Raw genomic sequence first — 19,432 nt, 5'->3', positions numbered from 1 at the left:
TCAGTCATGCGACCACCGGCATGGGCCAAGCACCAACCCCCTGACTTCACTGCGTTGTCATTCACACATGCTATTGAGTGCCAGTGAATGTTGGAGAGGTACAGCAAGCAAAGATGGACAAAATACAATGTTCAAGAACAGGACCAGGAGCAGAACAAGACACAGGCAAGAGGGTGACATCGTCTTCATCATCAGAGATGAGGGGTGTGTGTGTGTTGAGGGGGGGGGGGGGGGGGCTTTAACAGGGCTGGCCCCTGGGGAGTGGACTAGTGGGGGCGCGGGGGTATCTTAACCTGAAGTTGCAGAACCATCCCCTCAGGAGAGCTGGGTGAAGACAACAGCATTTAGTCTCAAGTGTGCAAAACAGTACAGGCCATCTTAGATTTTTTTTTCCGTTCTTAAAATTGATTAAACATGCTTACAACATATTAGAAATGACTTTGAGTTGAGAGGTGTCATCTGCACATCAGGGTTTGTGGGGGCTTCGTGTGTGAGGGTGTGTGGGCTTCGTGTGTGAGGGGGTGGGCCTACAGAAGCTGGAGGTTTAACTCACTGTGTTTTGCGCCCTCTAGTGGCCACGAGGCACATGGCAAGCTCAATGAGCATCTTCTGCAACTGAGGGTTGTGCTGGTCAGGGTGTGGTTGAAGCTGCAGGAGCAGGCTGGTCACAGAGGCCTGGAGTGTGAGCGCATGGATTTACACTGAGGACCTGGATACACAAAAAACAGGGTACACTATCACACACACACAGACACACACACACGCATGTGTGGTTGTGCTGGTCAGGGTGTGGTTGTGCTGGTCAGGGTGTGGTTGTGCTGGTCAGGGTGTGGTTGTGCTGGTCAGGGTGTGGTTGTGCTGGTCAGGGTGTGGTTGTGCTGGTCAGGGTGTGGTTGAAGCTGCAGGAGCAGGCTAGTCACAGAGGCCTGGAGTGTGAGCGCATGTATTTACACTGAGGACCTGGATACACAAAAAACCTCGGAGCGCCGAAGGGAGTTTGAGACACGGTACACTATCACACACACACACAGACACACACACACATGGACACGCACACACACCTTCATTCCCCAAACCCTGAAAATAAAGAGTGGTTCCCCTCTCTCCTTATATGTGTACATAACTACATTAAATGAAGTCCCCTTTTTAAAAAACATTCTCGTCAAACACAAAATACTTTCAAATATAGCATCATTCAGGAGATAAAAATGAAGTTCCACAATAACATATCGGAGTACTTAAAAACAGTTTCTTCACTAACCCCTCCATTAATCCCCCCCCCCCCCCAAAAAAAAAACAACAAACAAACTTCTACATGATTAAAAGCCAAAAAGATGTCTCATATCTACACTTTGGTGCTTTTACCCTTCATATTCAGTCATTAATATTAAATCATTTACTTGTTTTCTTCCTCCATTTCCCTCTGAGCATTTGTTTGCATCAGAAGAGATAAACATGTTAATCAGAAAACAAACAAAAACAACAGCTCCTCTGAAATGAGTGCCTGGGAAAAAAACAAAAATCACATTTCATGTCATAAAGCATAAACTCACATTCTTGTTAATTACATATGTGTAGTGGGTTGTTATTATGATAATTTCATATTTTTGTACATATGTTAATACTTTAAACACCTTTCCAAACAATGGACTCAAAGGTGGGTCCATGGAAAGAGGACAGGACAGTGCCCATGTGTGGGAGTCAGAAGGGCGGGGCCGTGCCACGGTCGACGCCCAGCAGCTAGTGAGGGTTGGACTGGATGGGTGGTGGTTGGTGTCGTCAGTTGGTCAGTTAGGCGGTCAACTTTTTAAATATTCTATTTTGTTCTATATATATTTTCCCCCTCGTGTTTTGAAAACTTCAAGCGGCCTCTTCTGGCTCATAGCGCCAATCCGACCACATAGAAGAAACGCTCCAATCAGCTTCAGGGTTCAGGCAACGCTGAGTAAGAGACAGAAAGAGAGAGAGGGAGAGGGACCGAGAGAACAGTGTGTGAGAGAGAAACTCTGGACTGACTGACTGACTGCTGCTAGCCAATACCCACTTCTGTTTAAAGTTCACTATCTGCGTGTGTCTGTGCGTGTGTGTATGTGTGTGTGTGTCTGCGAGTGTGTGTGTCTGTGAATGTGTGTGTCTACACATGTGTGTGTGCGCGCCTGCACGTGTGTGTCTGCGCGTGTGTGTATGTGTGTCTGTGTATGTGTGTGTGTCTGCGTGTGTGTGTGTGTCTGCTGCATGTGTCTATGTGTGTGTGTGTGTGCGCTAACCACTAGCCTGTTTACCTGGACCTGGTGAGAGCTCAGTGGAGGGGCGTGGCGGGCGCCCCGGAGCAGTGGAAGTGCACGTTGAGCCACTTAGCTTCGCGGCGGTGCCAGACGCGCGTCTCCTCGGACTGGCAGGAGCGCGGGCGGCCCTGGCCGTCCAGGTACTGCGTCAGGCGGATGTAGGCGATGCAGGCGGCGTCCTCGCCGATGAGGTGGACGTGCGGGTTGAGGATGGTGGTGTGGACCGGCTTACTGTTCTTACTCAGCACTGGAGAGGCGGAGAGAAGCAGGCCACGTCAAACACTGTGCGTGACGATCGGCTTCGAGGTGTGCCAAGCTGGCGCTTGACTTTTTTATGGTCTGGAAAATACATGTGACAAGCTTTGAAGTGCGTAATATTCCATTATACAACGGTTAGTTCTGGTTCTTGATTCTGATTGGCTGGAAGCCGTGTTAAAATACTTTGTAACACACACCTGGGACCGCATATCATTCCATTTTCAGTATTAACGCGCCTCCCATTTGATCCAATGCATTGTAGTTGTTGTTGTTGCTTGGCAACCCATTTGTTAGGGGAACTATTTTGCTCGGCAGAATTGAGGGAATGATGCTTCGTTTTGAATAAATGTTAATATTTTACATTGCTGTGTGTTTATTTTACACTAATAGCTGTCATAACCGTTGTATAAAAGCAATAAACCACTCGAGGCCGTGTATTATAGTGATTTTATAACAGCTAGGGGGGTTTTACTCCGCTTCGCGTCGTGCGTCACAACGCCCCCTAGCTGTTATAAAATCACTTTTTATTGTTATTGTTTTATTGTTATTGTTTATTGTTTATTGCTTAATTAGGTAGACAAGAGGAGTGAGATGCTCACAGTTCTCAAAGTAGAACTTGTGGAAGTCCATGCCCTCCACCAGGTTCCCCAGAGCCTCGGGTTCAAACGAGGTCAAGCCGGGGTCACAAATTCTCCTGTGGAAGAAAAATAGTGAGCATCTAACCTCTCGCACACAAAAAGAAGTCAAACACCCATCCTGGAAGTTGAAGCAAGACCCCCTGATGGCCTGGCCAAGCTACAGTACATTAGGAACTGGCCTTCGTCTTGTGTTTATATAATATTTTATTATAATATAATATAAACACATATTATGTACAGTATGTTAATCGAGAACCAAAACCTAAATTGAATGTGCATCAACAACCAGTCCTGTGACGCCCGTGCAGGTGAACTCACGTGTACGCCTCAAAGTCTCCGTTGTTTATGGCTTCGATCAGCTGCTCAGTAATCTTGATGATCTCCTGCTTACGAGCTGAGTTTGACAGAGAGATGGACATACATGTATGATCAGGAAGAGCTTTGGTTGATACTGGTAGGGATTCTATATTAACACTAGCCTTATCCTCCCTGGTTAAGACATTGGCCGACTTTTGACCTGGGCTAATGACATAAGCCACATAATAGCGTAGAGCTGTCAGATTTCACAGAACATGGCGGGATGGTGACAGACTCTATGAAAGGAATGTGAGACCAGTCACCAGCAGACCCAGCAGACCCAATGCTCATTCCAGACCACACAGTTCTGTGTCCAGGTAAGCCAACACTGGTCTGGGCACTAAACCAGCTTCTAGAGTAGTGTGTAGATCAGGAACAGTACCTTCCTAGACAATGGATCCATCACGTACATATGTTATCCAGCTCTGTCTACTGTACAGCTACTGTCTACCGTTCCTGAAGACACACAAAGCCTCAGCACACCACACTTACAAACAACAGCAAACCAAACCACTCAGGTTACACGAGAAGTGGTACATGCACTTACACACACACACACACACACACACAATTCCACAAGAAATTCCACACAGCACGCAGATGAAGCCTTAATTATGCACAAACAACACCCGTAACATCCCACTGAGCAAAGACACGTCTAAAAGACGTCTTTTAGAAGTCTTTTTTGTCTTTTTCGGACGTCCAAAGACATCCAATTAGGAGCCAGAATGAATGTTTTTTTTTAACGTTCAGATATTGAACCCGTTCTGCACGTCCACAGACGTCTTAGAGGGGTCCAAGCCAGACGTGTGAATATCGAGGGGTCCAGCAGACGAACAAACGGGGTTCAGGACCGACGGACGTTATTAAGCCATGATCTGAACGTCTCCCTGACGTTGCGTGTTTGCTGGGAACAACAGCAAACCAAACCACTCAGGTTACACGAGAAGTGGTACATGCACTCACACACACACACACACACAATTCCACAAGAAATTCCACACAGCACGCAGACAAAGCCTTAATTATGCACAAACGACACCCGTAACATACAAACGGCGAGAGGAAGCCGCCTGTTGTAAACAGTTCATTATGCTGCCAATCATGAACTGGCAACAAGGCGCAGGCCTGGCCTTACAGAAGCTGCATGTGGCCTTTACGGTATGTTTTTACCACCAGGGACCAAGCCACGAACTAGCAACCCTGCCGACACGCCGCTGGTTCTGCTGCAGTAGGACCGTCTGGCACTTACTCTGCGCCCCGTCGCTGCCCCCTGGTGGCGAGGAGGTCGGCGCGGGCAGAGCGTGCTCTGCGTCAGGGCGGGAGACCGAGCAGGAGGTCTGAGCATCGGCGTGCAGGGGGTCAGCTGGAAGACAACGCCACGACAACCAGAACGTCACCGCCCGCCGTCTCCAGGATCGAAGTGAAGACGGTCGACACGACTCATGCGCGCCACAAAGCAGTCTGGGCCACGTGCTCGTAATGAGAGTTATGACACAGCGCCCTACTGAGATATGTACGGTAGAGGTATGATATTAACACAAACCACCCGCCGTGGGGAACAGAGCTGAGATATGAGACAGATCCCACGTCAATCAACCGCTAGGTGCACAGTGTTGCATACACACACAACTCACAAGCCCCCCCCCACCCCCCCACACACACACACCAGGCAGACAGTCAAAACCACCCATAGAATATGGTGACAGAATCAGAATCGGTGGACGAGCTTTAGCTCCAGCAGGGGGCAGCAGTGAACCACTAAATATAGTCCCAGACAGGCCACCGTAGAGGAATGGACCAGACAGGCCACCGTAGAGGAATGGACCAGACAGGCCACCGTAGAGGAATGGACCAGACAGGCCACCGTAGAGGAACGGACAGCCTTGGAAAGGAAAGAAGAGGGCGAAGAGAGTGGAGAGACACGGATGGACAGACAGGCGGACAGATGGGCGGACAGGTGGACGGACAGTGTTTGGGTCTAGCCAGGTCTGTGCTACTCTCAGGGGTTCTGGACAGAAAGACGGAGGGATGGAGGATGAATAGCTGAAACGGGCAGAGGGCCTCAGAGAGGTTAAGCTGATGAGAAGAGGGACAGCTATGGGTGTGTGAGAGTGTCCACAAGGTCACCGTTACTGGATGGATGAGCACACACCAACTAAAGACGGTTAACACACACGCACACACACATAAACACACACACCCATACACACACGCACACATGCACAAACACATATACACACACCCAGCTGTATCCAACTTTGGGGGGGACATTTACATTGAAATGTTGAGTATTTTTTGGGGGGGACATCTTCCTACGCGGCTGTATGGTCATTTGAATGCCACTACCCCAATCTAAATATTGGGGGGGGGGACATTTTAATGACCTCAAATATTGGGGGGGGCATGTCCCCCCTGACCCCCTCAGGATCTCCGCCCCTGCACACACCCACACACACACACACACATACACACACACACACATAAACACATACACAATCACACACATACACACATTCACGCACACACAAACACACAGACATACACACACACAGGCACACGTGTACACATACACACACGCACACACACACAAATACACATACACACACACAACACTCAGCAGCAGACACACTGCCTTCCCCACTTCAAATCAAATACTATTTCTGCATCACAGCCATTGGTAATGGCGCCCTTAGTGAGAAAAGGAAACGTAAGAAGCTTTAAAAAGTATAAAAAGTATAACAAATCTGAAAGAAGTCCCATCGTGTCCTTAAAAAGCTGAACATTTTGATACTTGAATGATTTAAGTAGCTCAAAGTATGAAGGAGCTACAGAGAGCCAAACAACATACGGAAGAAGTAAGAAAAATAAAAAAATTATAAAGAACTGTGACATTTAGTGGCTTTTACTAAAACCTATATATTCACTAGGCGTCAGGTTTCTGACTATAGGATCAGGTGTCTCACAGCAGAGCGCTGGTTTTCATAGTCAACCCACAACCACACACACCGTCACACAAACATGGCACATAGGATCTGTTTAACTGAGCGATTAAACTGTCTAACTTTAGACAAGGTAACAAAGAACAGGACAATTTTGGGTAACACCTCTTTTTATAACCAAGAGCGATGCGCTGTGTTAAGTTAGTTCATCCTAGACCATTGGCGTGTGAACTCATCACAACTGCAGGGTGATTTTTGATGCCTGAGATTCAATAAAAGTATTGAAACTGGCATCGACGGATCTGAGTCTTCTTCCTTACAACCAGAAACGAAATAGACTACAATAGCCCTGCACGCTAGTCCCGCACCCTAGCCCTGCACGCTAGTCCCGCACGCTAGTCCCGCACCCTAGCCCTGCACGCTAGTCCCGCACCCTAGCCCTGCACGCTAGTCCCGCACGCTAGTCCTGCACGCTAGTCCTGCACGCTATTCCCGCACCCTAGCCCTGCACGCTAGTCCCGCACGCTAGCCCCGCACGCTAGCCCCGCACGCTAGTAACACACGCTAGCCCTGCACCGCTAGCCCTGCACGCTAGCCCCGCACGCTAGTCCTGCACGCTAGTCCCGCACGCTAGTCCCACACACGCTAGTCCTGCACGCTAGTCCCGCACGCTAGTCCCACACGCTAGTCCCACACACGCTAGCCCTGCACGCTAGCCCTGCACGCTAGTCCCGCACGCTAGTCCCGCACGCTAGTCCCACACACGCTAGCCCTGCACCGCTAGCCCTGCATGCTAGTCCCGCACGCTAGCCCTGCACGCTAGTCCCGCACGCTAGCCCTGCACACCTCTCCCTATGTGCTAGCTACTACACACACACACACACACACACACCAGCAGTCTGAAAAAAAACCACTCAGCTACACTGTGGAAGACAATCTGACACTCCAAACCAGAGACAATATTTACTCTCTCCTCCTGTCTGTACTGTAAACTAGGTTTCTGGAAATATACCGTGCCAGCTTAATATGATTTAATACGTCTGTATGTAGACGGTGTGTCTTAGTGTGTATATCTTAGTGTGTGCATGAGTGTGTGAGTGTGTATATCTGTGTATATAAAGTCTGAAAGAGGTTTTTGTTAGGGACATATTTTCACCCTCTCAGAATGTGGGGCATCCCAGCTCGCTCCAGGACTAGAGACCATCGCTATGTTTGACTGAGGGTTTGATGCGAGGGCACCCTTGTAAAAAAGCATGTAGCAGAGCCCCATTTTCCCATGGAGAGCTGTAAGGCCACGTGTGTGTGTGTGTGTGTGTGTGTGTGTGTGTGTGTGTGTGTGTGTGTGTGTGTGTGTGTGTGTGTGTGTGCGCGCATGTATGTCACTAATGCTCCACTGACCGCCCATATGCTCGTGAACACAATTTAAGAGCCAGTTAAAATAAGATGAAGTCCTTCTCTAAACACTGCTCTGGAACAAGCAGTAAAAACACTTACAATTGTGTCACTGTAAGCCCTGAGCTTCAGGACTGCACTGAACACACACACACACGCACACACACACACACACACACACACACACACACACACAGGTTCAAACACATGAGACTGCCATCTCTCTAAGCCTCTCATCAGCTCCCATCTGTCTACTTCTGTCTACTTCTACACTACCCATACATCCACATCTGTCTACTTCTGTCTACTTCTACACTACCCAGCCATCCACATCTGTCTACTTCTGTCTACTTCTACACTACCCATACATCCACATCTGTCTACTTCTGTCTACTTCTACACTACCCATACATCCACATCTGTCTACTTCTGTCTACTTCTACACTACCCATACATCCACATCTGTCTACTTCTGTCTACTTCTACACTACCCATACATCCACATCTGTCTACTTCTACACTACCCATACATCCACATCTGTCTACTTCTGTCTACTTTTACACTACCCATACATCCACATCTGTCTACTTCTGTCTACTTCTACACTACCCATACATCCACATCTGTCTACTTCTACACTATCCAGCCATCTGTGTAGTTCTCCACCATCCATACATCCATCTGTGTAGTTCTATTTCGTGGAGCTCCACCCCAAGCTCCTATTGGCTTGAGAAACCCTAGCCAGCTACATTGACTGAAGAAAAAAAAACATACACGCACCTGCGTCCAACTAGGTCCATTGCACCGCACTATCAGCGGGCTTCGCCTGCACATCTGCTCCTAGATACTTATAGCTCGCAAGAAGACAGAAGATAAATGGACTGCACTTATATAGCGCTGTTATCCAAAGCGCTTTACAATGGCCTCTCATTCACCCATTCACACACACATTCACACACCAATGGCGGCAGCTGCCATGCAAGGTGCTAACCTGCTCATTGGGAGCAATTTGGGGTTCAGTGTCTTGCTCAAGGACACTTCGACATAGTCAGGAGGAGCCGGTAGTGTTCTGGCTGGCCAGTTTTTTGTTAACAGGTCCAGCAAGAGTGTATGGTGCGGTCGTGTAGCTCCGCTTATGCCAATAGGAGCTAGCCCTGTGTGGCAGAGCTCCACGAAATAGAACGAAGGTTACGCATTGTATCTCTTTCGGCTAGGAGCAGATGTACAGGCAAAGCCCACTTATACAGTGGTGCAGCGGACCTGATAGGGCACAGGTGCGTGTATGTTTTTTTCTTAAGTCAATGTAGCTGGCTAGGTTTCACAAGCCAATAGGAGCTATCCCTGTGGGGCTCCGCTCCACTCATAGAACTAGGGTTACAATGCATAACCATCGTTCTACACTATCCATCCATCCATCTGTGTAGTTCTAAACTATTCATCCATCCGTGTAGTTCTACATTATCCATCCATCTGTGTAGTTCTTAAACTATCCATCCATCCACTTTCTAGGAACACGTCTTGAAACTCAAGTACCTTGACCACCGATCTAAATCTGCAACAGCTGTGCTTGCCAATGAAGGCTGTAAGGAAACCTGTTCTCCAGTACGGCGGTGGACCATCACTCCCTTTACAGCCAAGCCCAGTCTTGTACAGCCCTTTACAGCCCAGTCGGGGGGCGGCTGTAGCTCAGTTGGTAGAGCGGGTCGTTCAGTGATCGAAGGGTCAGTGGTTCGAATCCCAGCTCTGACTGTCCACATGTCGAAGTGTCCTTGAGCAAGACACCTAACCCCAAATTGCTCCCAATGAGCAGGTTAGCACCTTGCATGGCAGCTACCGCCATTGGTGTGTGAATGTGTGTGTGAATGGGTGAATGAGAGGCCATTGTAAAGCGCTTTGAGTGCCGCTTAGGTGGAAAAGCGCCATATAAGTGCAGTCCATTTACCATTGTATGTTACTGCCTGCTGGCAGCGTCTTCCATGGACCATAACAGGCTGCCATTCATTGGCTCACACACCTGCCTGTAAGTCAACTAAAGCTATCATAGGCTCCTCCTCAGTACATCCTCCGTGCCCGCGTCTACACACAGACAGCTGGTTCAGACACACAGACATTACCTACAGACAAGCCCACAGTGTGGAGAGCACTGATCACGTCTGAGCTGCCCAAACAGTACAGGAAGGAGAAGGAAGTGTGCTAGGAAGAAGAAGGAAGTGTGCTAGGAAGAAGAAGGAAGTGTGCTAGGAAGCAGAAGGAAGTGTGCTAGGGAGAAGAAGGAAGTGTGCTAGGAAGGAGAAGGAAGTGTGCTAGGGAGAAGAAGGAAGCGTGCTAGGAAGAAGAAGGAAGTGTGCTAGGAAGAAGAAGGAAGTGTGCTAGGAAGAAGAAGGAAGTGTGCTAGGAAGGAGAAGGAAGTGTGCTAGGAAGAAGAAGGAAGTGTGCTAGGAAGGAGAAGGAAGTGTGCTAGGAAGAGAAGGAAGTGTGCTAGGAAGAAGAAGGAAGTGTGCTAGGAAGGAGAAGGAAGTGTGCTAGGAAGAAGAAGGAAGTGTGCTAGGAAGAAGAAGGAAGTGTGCTAGGAAGAAGAAGGAAGTGTGCTAGGAAGAAGAAGGAAGTGTGTTAGGAAGAAGAAGGAAGTGTGCTAGGAAGAAGAAGGAAGTGTGCTAGGAAGAAGAAGGAAGTGTGCTAGGAAGAAGAAGGAAGTGTGCTAGGAAGAAGAAGGAAGTGTGCTAGGAAGGAGAAGGAAGTGTGCTAGGAAGGAGAAGGAAGTGTGCTAGACACGTGAACAACTTGATATGTACCTTTCCTACCTTTCAGATCCTCCTCTTCTGTGGTGTTACAGCTCTCTGTGGAGCCCTGAGGAGAAGAGCAGGAGAGACAGAGAGAGATATACAGAGAGAGAGAGACAGAGAGATACACAAAGAGAGAGAGAGAGAGACAGAGAGAGATATACAGAGAGAGAGATACATAGAAATACAGAGAGAGAGAGACAGAGAGAGAGACAGAGAAAGAGAGATACAGAGAGAGACAGAGAAATACAGAGAGAGAGAAATGCACAGAGAGAGAGAGACGGAGAAAGACATACAGAGAGAGCGAGACAGAGAGCAGAGTCAGCTTGTGAGGTGGGTGAGGTGCTGGAGGCTGGATGGCGGTGAACTGGGTGACATTCCCCAGGGTGACAGACAGACAGACAGACAGGTGACAGACAGACAGAAAGACAGACAGGTGAACTGGGTGACATTCCCCAGGGTGACAGACAGACAGAAAGACAGACAGGTGAACTGGGTGACATTCCCCAGGGTGACAGACAGACAGAAAGACAGACAGGTGGATGGGTGACATTCCCCAGGGTGACAGACAGACAGACAGGTGGATGGGTGACATTCCCCAGGGTGACAGACAGACAGAAAGACAGACAGGTGGATGGGTGACATTCCCCAGGGTGACAGACAGACAGACAGGTGGATGGGTGACATTCCCCAGGGTGACAGACAGACAGAAAGACAGACAGGTGGATGGGTGACATTCCCCAGGGTGACAGACAGAAAGACAGACAGGTGGATGGGTGACATTCCCCAGGGTGACAGACAGACAGAAAGACAGACAGGTGGATGGACAGACAGAAAGACAGACAGGTGGATGGACAGACAGAAAGACAGACAGGTGGATGGACACACAGCTTCCTCCCAGGAACACACACCCTGCACAAACCAGCCAGGCCAGCAGGACGGGCAAGCGCAAGAGTCACACACACCAAAGTAACCAGTTTGGCATGGTGGGAGGATTAGTGTGTGTGTGTGTGTGTGTGTGTGCGCGTGTGTATGTGTGTGTATTGAACGAATGTAGTGACTTGGGATGTGAATCAGTGCAAATCCCTTCCCTGTTTACTTGTTGAGCCAGAGAGCGAGAGCTAGTGGAAGTATTGAGTGGTTATGAGTGTGCTTCTCAGGCTAGTGTACTAGGAGGTGTTCTCACCAGAAGCAGAGTCAGCGCAGCAAGTGTGCCTGGGGGCATGTGCTAGTGTGGGGGGGAGTGGCGTCTGACTGGGAGGGCGGGGCTTACCTTGGTGCCGTCAGCTGGGTTGTGCACGACGGTGCTCTGGGGCTCCTGGGGGGGGGGGTAGAGACAGTTAACCATGCACCAGGGGGGGCACCAGGGAATGCAGCTGGCTTGTGAGATACACACACACACACACACACACACACACAGAGACACACAGACACTGTGAAGCACACAGGCCACAGTCCAGTGGTCCACACTCCAGTGGGAGTGGCCCAGGAATTCTACCTATAAAGGGAGTTTAAAACTATAGACTACTATATAAGACTAAGACTAAGTCCCACTGATTGTCACACACCTGAGTGTGTGAAATTTGTTCTCCGCATTTGACCCATCATCCCCTGGGGGAGCGGCGAGCAGCAGCGGCGCTCGGGAATCATTTGGTGATGTAGCCCCCCAATTCCAACCCTTGATGCTGAGTGAGAGCAGGGAGGCAATGGGTCCCATTTTTATAGTCTTTGGTTTGACCCGGCCGGGGATCGAACCCACAACCTCCCAGTCTCTGGGCGGACACTCTACCACTAGGCAGGGAGACTGGACTATACCATTTAAATGGCCAGAGGGCAGGGAGACTGGACTATACCATTTACGGGACTATACCATTTACATGGCATGGGGGAAGGGAGACTGGACTATACCATTTACATGGCCAGAGGGCAGGGAGACTGGACTATACCATTTACATGACCAGAGGGAAGGGAGACTGGACTATACCATTTACATGACCAGGGGGAAGGGAGACTGGACTATACCATTTACATGACCAGAGGGAAGGGAGACTGGACTATACCATTTACATGACCAGGGGGAAGGGAGACTGGACTATACCATTTACATGACCAGGGAGAAGGGAGACTGGACTATACCATTTACATGACCAGGGGGAAGGGAGACTGGACTATACCATTTACATGACCAGGGGGAAGGGAGACTGGACTATACCATTTACATGACCAGGGGGAAGGGAGACTGGACTATACCATTTACATGGCCAGAGGGAAGGGAGACTGGACTATACCATTTACATGGCAGGAGAGCAGGGAGACTGGACTATACCATTTACATGACCAGAGAGCAGGGAGACTGGACTATACCATTTACATGACCAGGGGGAAGGGAGACTGGACTGTACCATTTACGTGACCAGAGGGCAGGGAGCCTGGACTATACCATTTACATGACCAGGGGGAAGGGAGACTGGACTATACCATTGAGGTCAGTGGGTTAGTGGATAGGAGGGTCTAGTCAGATACACATGGAGGGACTGCATCTTCTCTATACAATTGGGATATTCTCCTACCAAGCCTGGCTCCTGCTTCACCCAGAAAAGGTTGTCTAATAAGGTTGGCTATAATGGTATTTTAACAACCACATTTGTTTAACTTTGATTTTAATATGGCACTTGTTTACTTTTCATCTTACTGTTGCCCTGCCCCACCTCAAAACAAAAAACAAGTAGCATACGAGATAAATCCATTTTACACCGAATTTCAACAGGAACATAATCCTGAGTTGAATAGCAGTGATACGGTCTCCCTGTGGAGGCGACGTTGTGTTATCTGTGTTTATGTAGGTAAAGATCTGGGTGAAACAGGAAGACAGCCCTGGAGAGAGGCTCTCAGGCACAAACCAGCTGTTCAGTTGCATCAAAACCATCACACAGGTCACATGACAGTGAGGGTGGGGGGGGAGTGAAGGGAGAGAGGAAAGGAGGGAGGGAGAGAGGAAAGGAGGGAAGGAGAGCAGGGTTCACTAAAGCGGCGATGAGACAAACGGGTGGAAGGATCACATGACAAAAGTACGCAGAAACGTAGGGACTAGCAAACAGAACGATGTCAGTAAAAGCAACAATGATAGAAAGCAAGTAGAGATGAGATACCATCGGTGCTGAGGATGATATGCTGCTGTCTTTGGTACTGCTGGTACTGCTCACTACACTGCTTTTATTGTTGTTTGTCAGCGGCTGGGCAAAGAAAAACAACAACAAAGAGACAAAATGACTTCTACTCCAGAACATTACTAGCATATGCTGCTGTATGCAAGGCCAGGGGATGTGTGTGTGTGTGTGTGTGAGGTGGAGGGGCGCGCTGCTGGCGGACTGAGAGAGTCACACCCTCTATGGAGCAGACGCCCGTCACCTCAGCTCAGAGATGGGATGAGATCTGAGAGGGACCGGCCCTTACACCTTGGTGTGAGTGTGTGTGTGTGTGTGTCTCTGTCTGTCTGTCTGTGTGTGTGTGTGTCTGTCTGTCTGGCTGTGTGTGTGTCTGTCTGTTTGTGTGTGTCTGTCTGTGTGTGTGTGTGTGCGTGTGTCTGTCTGTCTGTCTGTCTGTCTGTGTGTGTGTGTGTGTGTGTGTGTGTGTGTGTGTGTGTATGAATAAGTCTTCTGGAAATTAGCTGTTTAGCTATAACCTTGTACAGTGCATCTCTCCCTATTCTATAGGGTAAATGTCTACTGTAACTTGTCCCTGTCTTAAAAATAAATAAAATCAATCAATCAATCAATCAATCAATCAATCCTTAATGGTATAAATGTGTCTCTTTACCAACATAGACCAGCCAGCCATGTGTGCCTGGTGCTCTGGAGGAGACCTGCCATATGCAACGCTCTCAAATTCAGCTGCCGTGTTTTCTCTTCAGTAATGACAGCCTCTTCTGAGCGTCGAAAGGAATTAGTAGTGAGAGAAAGGCACAGGCTGAAGACACGGATACTTCAGTGCGAGCAACATTATGTGATGTTAGCGCTTGCCTTTCGTTCCCAGTGTCCGTGTGTACGGGCAGATGCCTCAAACTAGCCGTTTGAAGTGGTTTTATGTCTGTGTCTAGCGCTCCGGTGTGATGTCTTGTTGTATAAGCATCTACAATCTTCTTGCACGAGTCATTGCAGGAGGGGTAGCGACGTTTTCTAAATACACAGAAACACATGAATCTCCCAAGGACTTGGAGAAGGGGGCCAGAGGAAGAACCCGGCATGTCAGTATCAAATCAATCAATCAATCAATCAATCAGTATGGATCGGTACCTGCTGAGGGAGAAGACAGCGCTGTAGGCAGCGTGGAACACAGTCAGCACAGCCTCTAAACGACACCACAAGCAGGCTACCCAGAGAATGAACCAGAGAGCCTTACAGTATATATACAAACCCTGGTTCACAAGGCTAGGATGGATAGCTGTACCTAACTGTTCACATCTGTGCATGCAGTGAAAGGCCTTGAGGAGAAGGTTTTCATATTTGTATTATGTAAATTGCAACTACTTTTAGTTAACCAATGTAGTTAGGAGGGGTTATTATGAGAGGTCAGAAAGAGGTCAGGAGAGGTCAAAGGTTAGAGAGAGGTCAGGAGAGTACATTTGTTTTAAACCCCACAACCTGGCCATGGTGTTAATATAGGCTTTAACGAGATCACAATATAATGTTAGTAAATATCTATGTCTGAATACTATATCTGAATTGGTTTGTTGAGTAGTTTTTGTTGTTGTGGGATTGCGGTTTGAACTGATTCAGTAGAATGCCCGATGTACAGATGTGGGAAGTTAGAAATGTCACATGCTGCAGCATTTCACCTTCGCGGTATTTGGCAGGGAAATCCCGTTGGAAATCTCGTGGGATTTCAGACGGGTGTTATTTCGTTTTAGTGATGCACCACCGCCAGGTGGCGTCTTTGAGTAGATTTAGCAGGCTGGGCTCAGTGTTTTTCTCCTATAGTCTACGAATGAAGCATAATTAAATTTCACATTCTTTAATTTAAATGCTCTGTTGTAAAGCAATTTAGCTGTATGAAAGGTGCTATACAAATAACGGTTTATTGTTATTATTACCTTGTTCTCAAACACATTTTTTCTCCATCTGGATGTAATTTAATTATTATGAACATCTATATCTACAGTATCTATCTCAGTGACTGACGTCGGGTCAAGACTTGGTGTCTGTTAAGTCAAATGCGCAAAATAACAGTATTGTAAATATATTTGTTTGCTATCAATTTGATATGAACATGAGCTCAGTCTGATTTATGACATATATAGGTATATATAGTTTATATCCCTATATAGGTACAATGTATGACATTTTTGATAGAATTGATGATATTTATCGGTGGAGGAATGTCTTGGAAGATTTTAATGGTATCAAACTAATGGTATATACAAAATTCTTGTTTCATTTTGTTCAAATATCCCTATTCAAAACTTTGCCCAAGGGGGATTTTTGATATCTCTTTTCTTCACTTCAGAAATCAGAAAATACTGTCAACAGTCATAAAAAGACCAATTTTTGCCATGTTTTAGGGATAAACTGTTATATAAATCAGGCTATGAATGAAATTTAAAAAATCCCCTTGGCCAAACCCTTCAGAATATCGATTGGAACAAAACTGGAAAGTAAGGTGTATGTAGGTGCTACTCAAGTGGTGGTTTTGATGTCCCAAATATGAGAAATAACTCATTTTCAGAAAACGGGCTTTGAAAATTTGTATTGTAAACCAATATTTACAAATACAATATCCAATCACATCATTAGTAACAACATTATACAACATCTGGAAACACATAGAAACTGAAAACTGAATAACAGCATGTTGTGGATTCAGAATAGTCCAGGAGTAGACATTTTGTATAGAGAAGTAAGACCTGTTTAGTTGGAAGCCCACTCACCACGTCAAGGTACAGCCCACGAGTGGGATGTTAGTAAGACGAGACTAGAGACGAGACAATGTTAGTAGGGAAGAGAACATTCCCTTTTAGAAAGCTTGTATTATTTTGTTAAACAGATCATGGACAAAGATAGACACATTTGACGAGGACATGCATGGGAAAACAGATTATCTAACTTTTTGTGTTTTTTTTTAAGCGTTTTACATAGAGAAAACATGAATTAATGAACATTAAGAGTAAGCTGATTCATAAATACACAGGACAAGATGTGGTAAACAATGCAGGGTAAACACCAATAGAAGCTTAATATAGATTGCCAAACAAACAAACAAGTAATATAACCATCGTCAAAAGCAACACCATAGGAGACATCAAGCTACGCCGTCATAGGTCTACAGAGTCACTCCTCAGATGGCACCACACTAGCTATCCACAAAACTGTTCTAGGCAGCTGGTTTGTAGAACCCACTCAGCTGCAGTCCACAAAACTGTTCTAAGCAGCTGGTTTGTAGAACCCACTCAGTTGCAGTCCACAAAACTGTCCTAAAACCACAATATGTTCCTGGTGCGCATGGGGTTGTCATCAGTGAAGCGGACTACCCCATATTTCCGCCTTCATGTTGTCCACTGAACACTGGTTATTGAGAATTATTGTAATAATTCTCAATAACTGTAATAATTTTGTAACATTTTGCATTTATTGGCAGTCAGCTTACCTACCTCTGGGTCCACATCTGCATATGCCTGCCTAATCTGCTCTCTGCTTCTGTGCAAGGACTCCAGACCTCTCTCTATTTCAGCAACTGAAATTAAAACAGTTTATTTGGTCAGTTTATGGATGCTAGAGAGAGAGAGGGAACAAGTTTCAATAGCCTACCTGTCACCCTCTTGTCATGTTTCTGATATGTTTTCAGATGAAGCCCTGGGATCCCCAACACTTTACTAATCTTTTGGAGAGCTGCATACCCCAACCCTAACTGGTGCGCTAAGAGGACCATCCTCACATTGACATCAAATGCAACATCATTCCTAGTTGTATCATGAAGCCGAGTCGATGTGTAGACACTTTTGCGATAGCCATTTCTCACAAAGACTGCACTCTAAGAGCAAAGTACTACAGAACCCACTATTCTGAGGATCTATGTTAATTTTAAGACCAGTTCCTGCACAATTAGGACAAATCAACCCAGTTATCAGCTCATTCAAACGCGCCGCATCTCTCTGCTGCTCACTGGACATGCTAACGCTAGCCTCATCTCCCTGCTGCTCACTGGACATGCTAGCACCGGCTAATGACAACTTGCGCGAATAGGTACTTTTTGTCTCATAAATGTAATCCTTTCCATTTAGTTTCTCTTGTTTCCTGTTCAACCTTGCGAGCAAACACTGTTGTCGTTGCTTAACGCTTAGAACGCTTCAAGAACGGCATTGTTTGGATTTGAGATCACGAAGTGGAAACGTGTCACATGATCGCATCTGAACCAATCACGTTCTCAGAAATCAACAACAGCCAATGAGATTTCACGCTTAGCATCAAACCCGCCTTTGTATTTCCACGATTGGTTGCTGATACAAATGAAACTATCAGGTTTGGTTGCGATAACATTGTGCTAGATAGAGAGACCTTTCCAATGATACCTCGGATGTTATGGTCCAGACAACGGCCGCGGTATGGCATGTTCTGTAAGAATGCTAACTTTTGGTGATTTTAGGAAGAATCTACAGACGCAAACAGACTAAATGAAGTAAAATCAACATCTAAATGCGTATTTTTTATGTTTTATTTCCACTAGTATGAAAGAAGACATGTTATGGAAGCAAACTAGCACACAATCTCAAATTTGACCAGGGCATTGAAAAACGATGTTTTCACCTACTGTGTCTCCCCTTAAAGGACAGAGCTCATTTTTGACAACCTGGACCTTATTTACGACATATTATAAGACGTTTGACTCCCCGAGATCACTTTGGTGTAGTTCGGAGGCATGTAGAAGAAATTTAAAATCCAGCGCGAGCCAGTATATCCATGTAATGGCGGTGGTCGGGGCACCGAGAATGCAGTTTCTAAAAATCTATTTTCTTGAAATTCAACAGCTGGCTTCCGGAGAATGAAGTGGTCAATATATAAAAGCTCATTCACAAAGTCTCAACTTTCATTCATGAATGAATATCGCTTCAAAAATGACCGACTCCGGCGGGTTTTATGTCACACAAACACAGTTTACCCGGACAATGCGATAGGTAAATACAGGACTAATTTACGCACACCGTTGGAGTTACCCGGTGCGTGGGAAGTAGGTCTGATTGAGATGACATAACCCCGTACGTGGGAGACTATAACCGAAAAAGATTGTGCCAATTTACATGGATTCTCATGGATTCTACCCGAGAGTCAAATCCATAATTGCAGCTATCAACACATTTTTTGTTGGTCTACATGCTAGACTAGCTTATGATTCCGTCCGTAATAAGGTTTATATGCAATGCGTGGAAACTATCTTTCTAAAGTTCAGTGTGAAATTAGCCATCTTGGGTTTGGGTATAGTCGATGGCCAGGGGATATATATATATTGTATGTTATAAGGGCCAAGGATGAATTCTGTCTGATGAGGGATGGTAACGTAGCATACAACCTAAATATAGTATACGCTTCGTAATTTGTGAAAAAGGTGACAGTTTCCCCGCCAGTGCGTCTTGGACACGCTGAAGCATTGCTAAGCTCCACCGCACGGTACGCTTTGGACCGGGTTGTGGTGAAAACCATATCTCTGCCCGCCCAGCCACTCATAGCTAACCAGGAAAACCTCTTTCTGGGCACCCTACCGAAATCATTAGTCGTTGGCTTCGTTGATAATG

General features: G+C 46.8%; 1 protein-coding gene across 1 annotated transcript in view; it reads right to left on the bottom strand.

Annotated features, from left to right (window-relative positions):
* Positions 1-2,299: 2,299 nt before the first annotated feature.
* The window catches only part of camk2g2 (calcium/calmodulin-dependent protein kinase (CaM kinase) II gamma 2), a gene marked incomplete at both ends in the record, with an annotated part of 124,625 nt that continues 107,492 nt past the window's right edge, over positions 2,300-19,432 (bottom strand). Inside the window, 6 exons of the mRNA XM_084460886.1 lie at positions 2,300-2,532; positions 3,143-3,237; positions 3,500-3,575; positions 10,675-10,720; positions 11,927-11,971; positions 13,803-13,886. Of these exons, the coding sequence (XP_084317012.1) occupies positions 2,300-2,532; positions 3,143-3,237; positions 3,500-3,575; positions 10,675-10,720; positions 11,927-11,971; positions 13,803-13,886 (579 nt within the window). The remainder of the gene's footprint in view (positions 2,533-3,142; positions 3,238-3,499; positions 3,576-10,674; positions 10,721-11,926; positions 11,972-13,802; positions 13,887-19,432) is intronic.

Source organism: Borostomias antarcticus (genome assembly GCF_949987555.1).
Source record: "Borostomias antarcticus genome assembly, chromosome: 34".
In the NCBI taxonomy this organism is placed as follows: domain Eukaryota; kingdom Metazoa; phylum Chordata; class Actinopteri; order Stomiiformes; family Stomiidae; genus Borostomias; species Borostomias antarcticus.
Note: the sequence above shows the minus strand (reverse complement) of the source record. Positions and strands in the feature narration are given on the sequence as shown.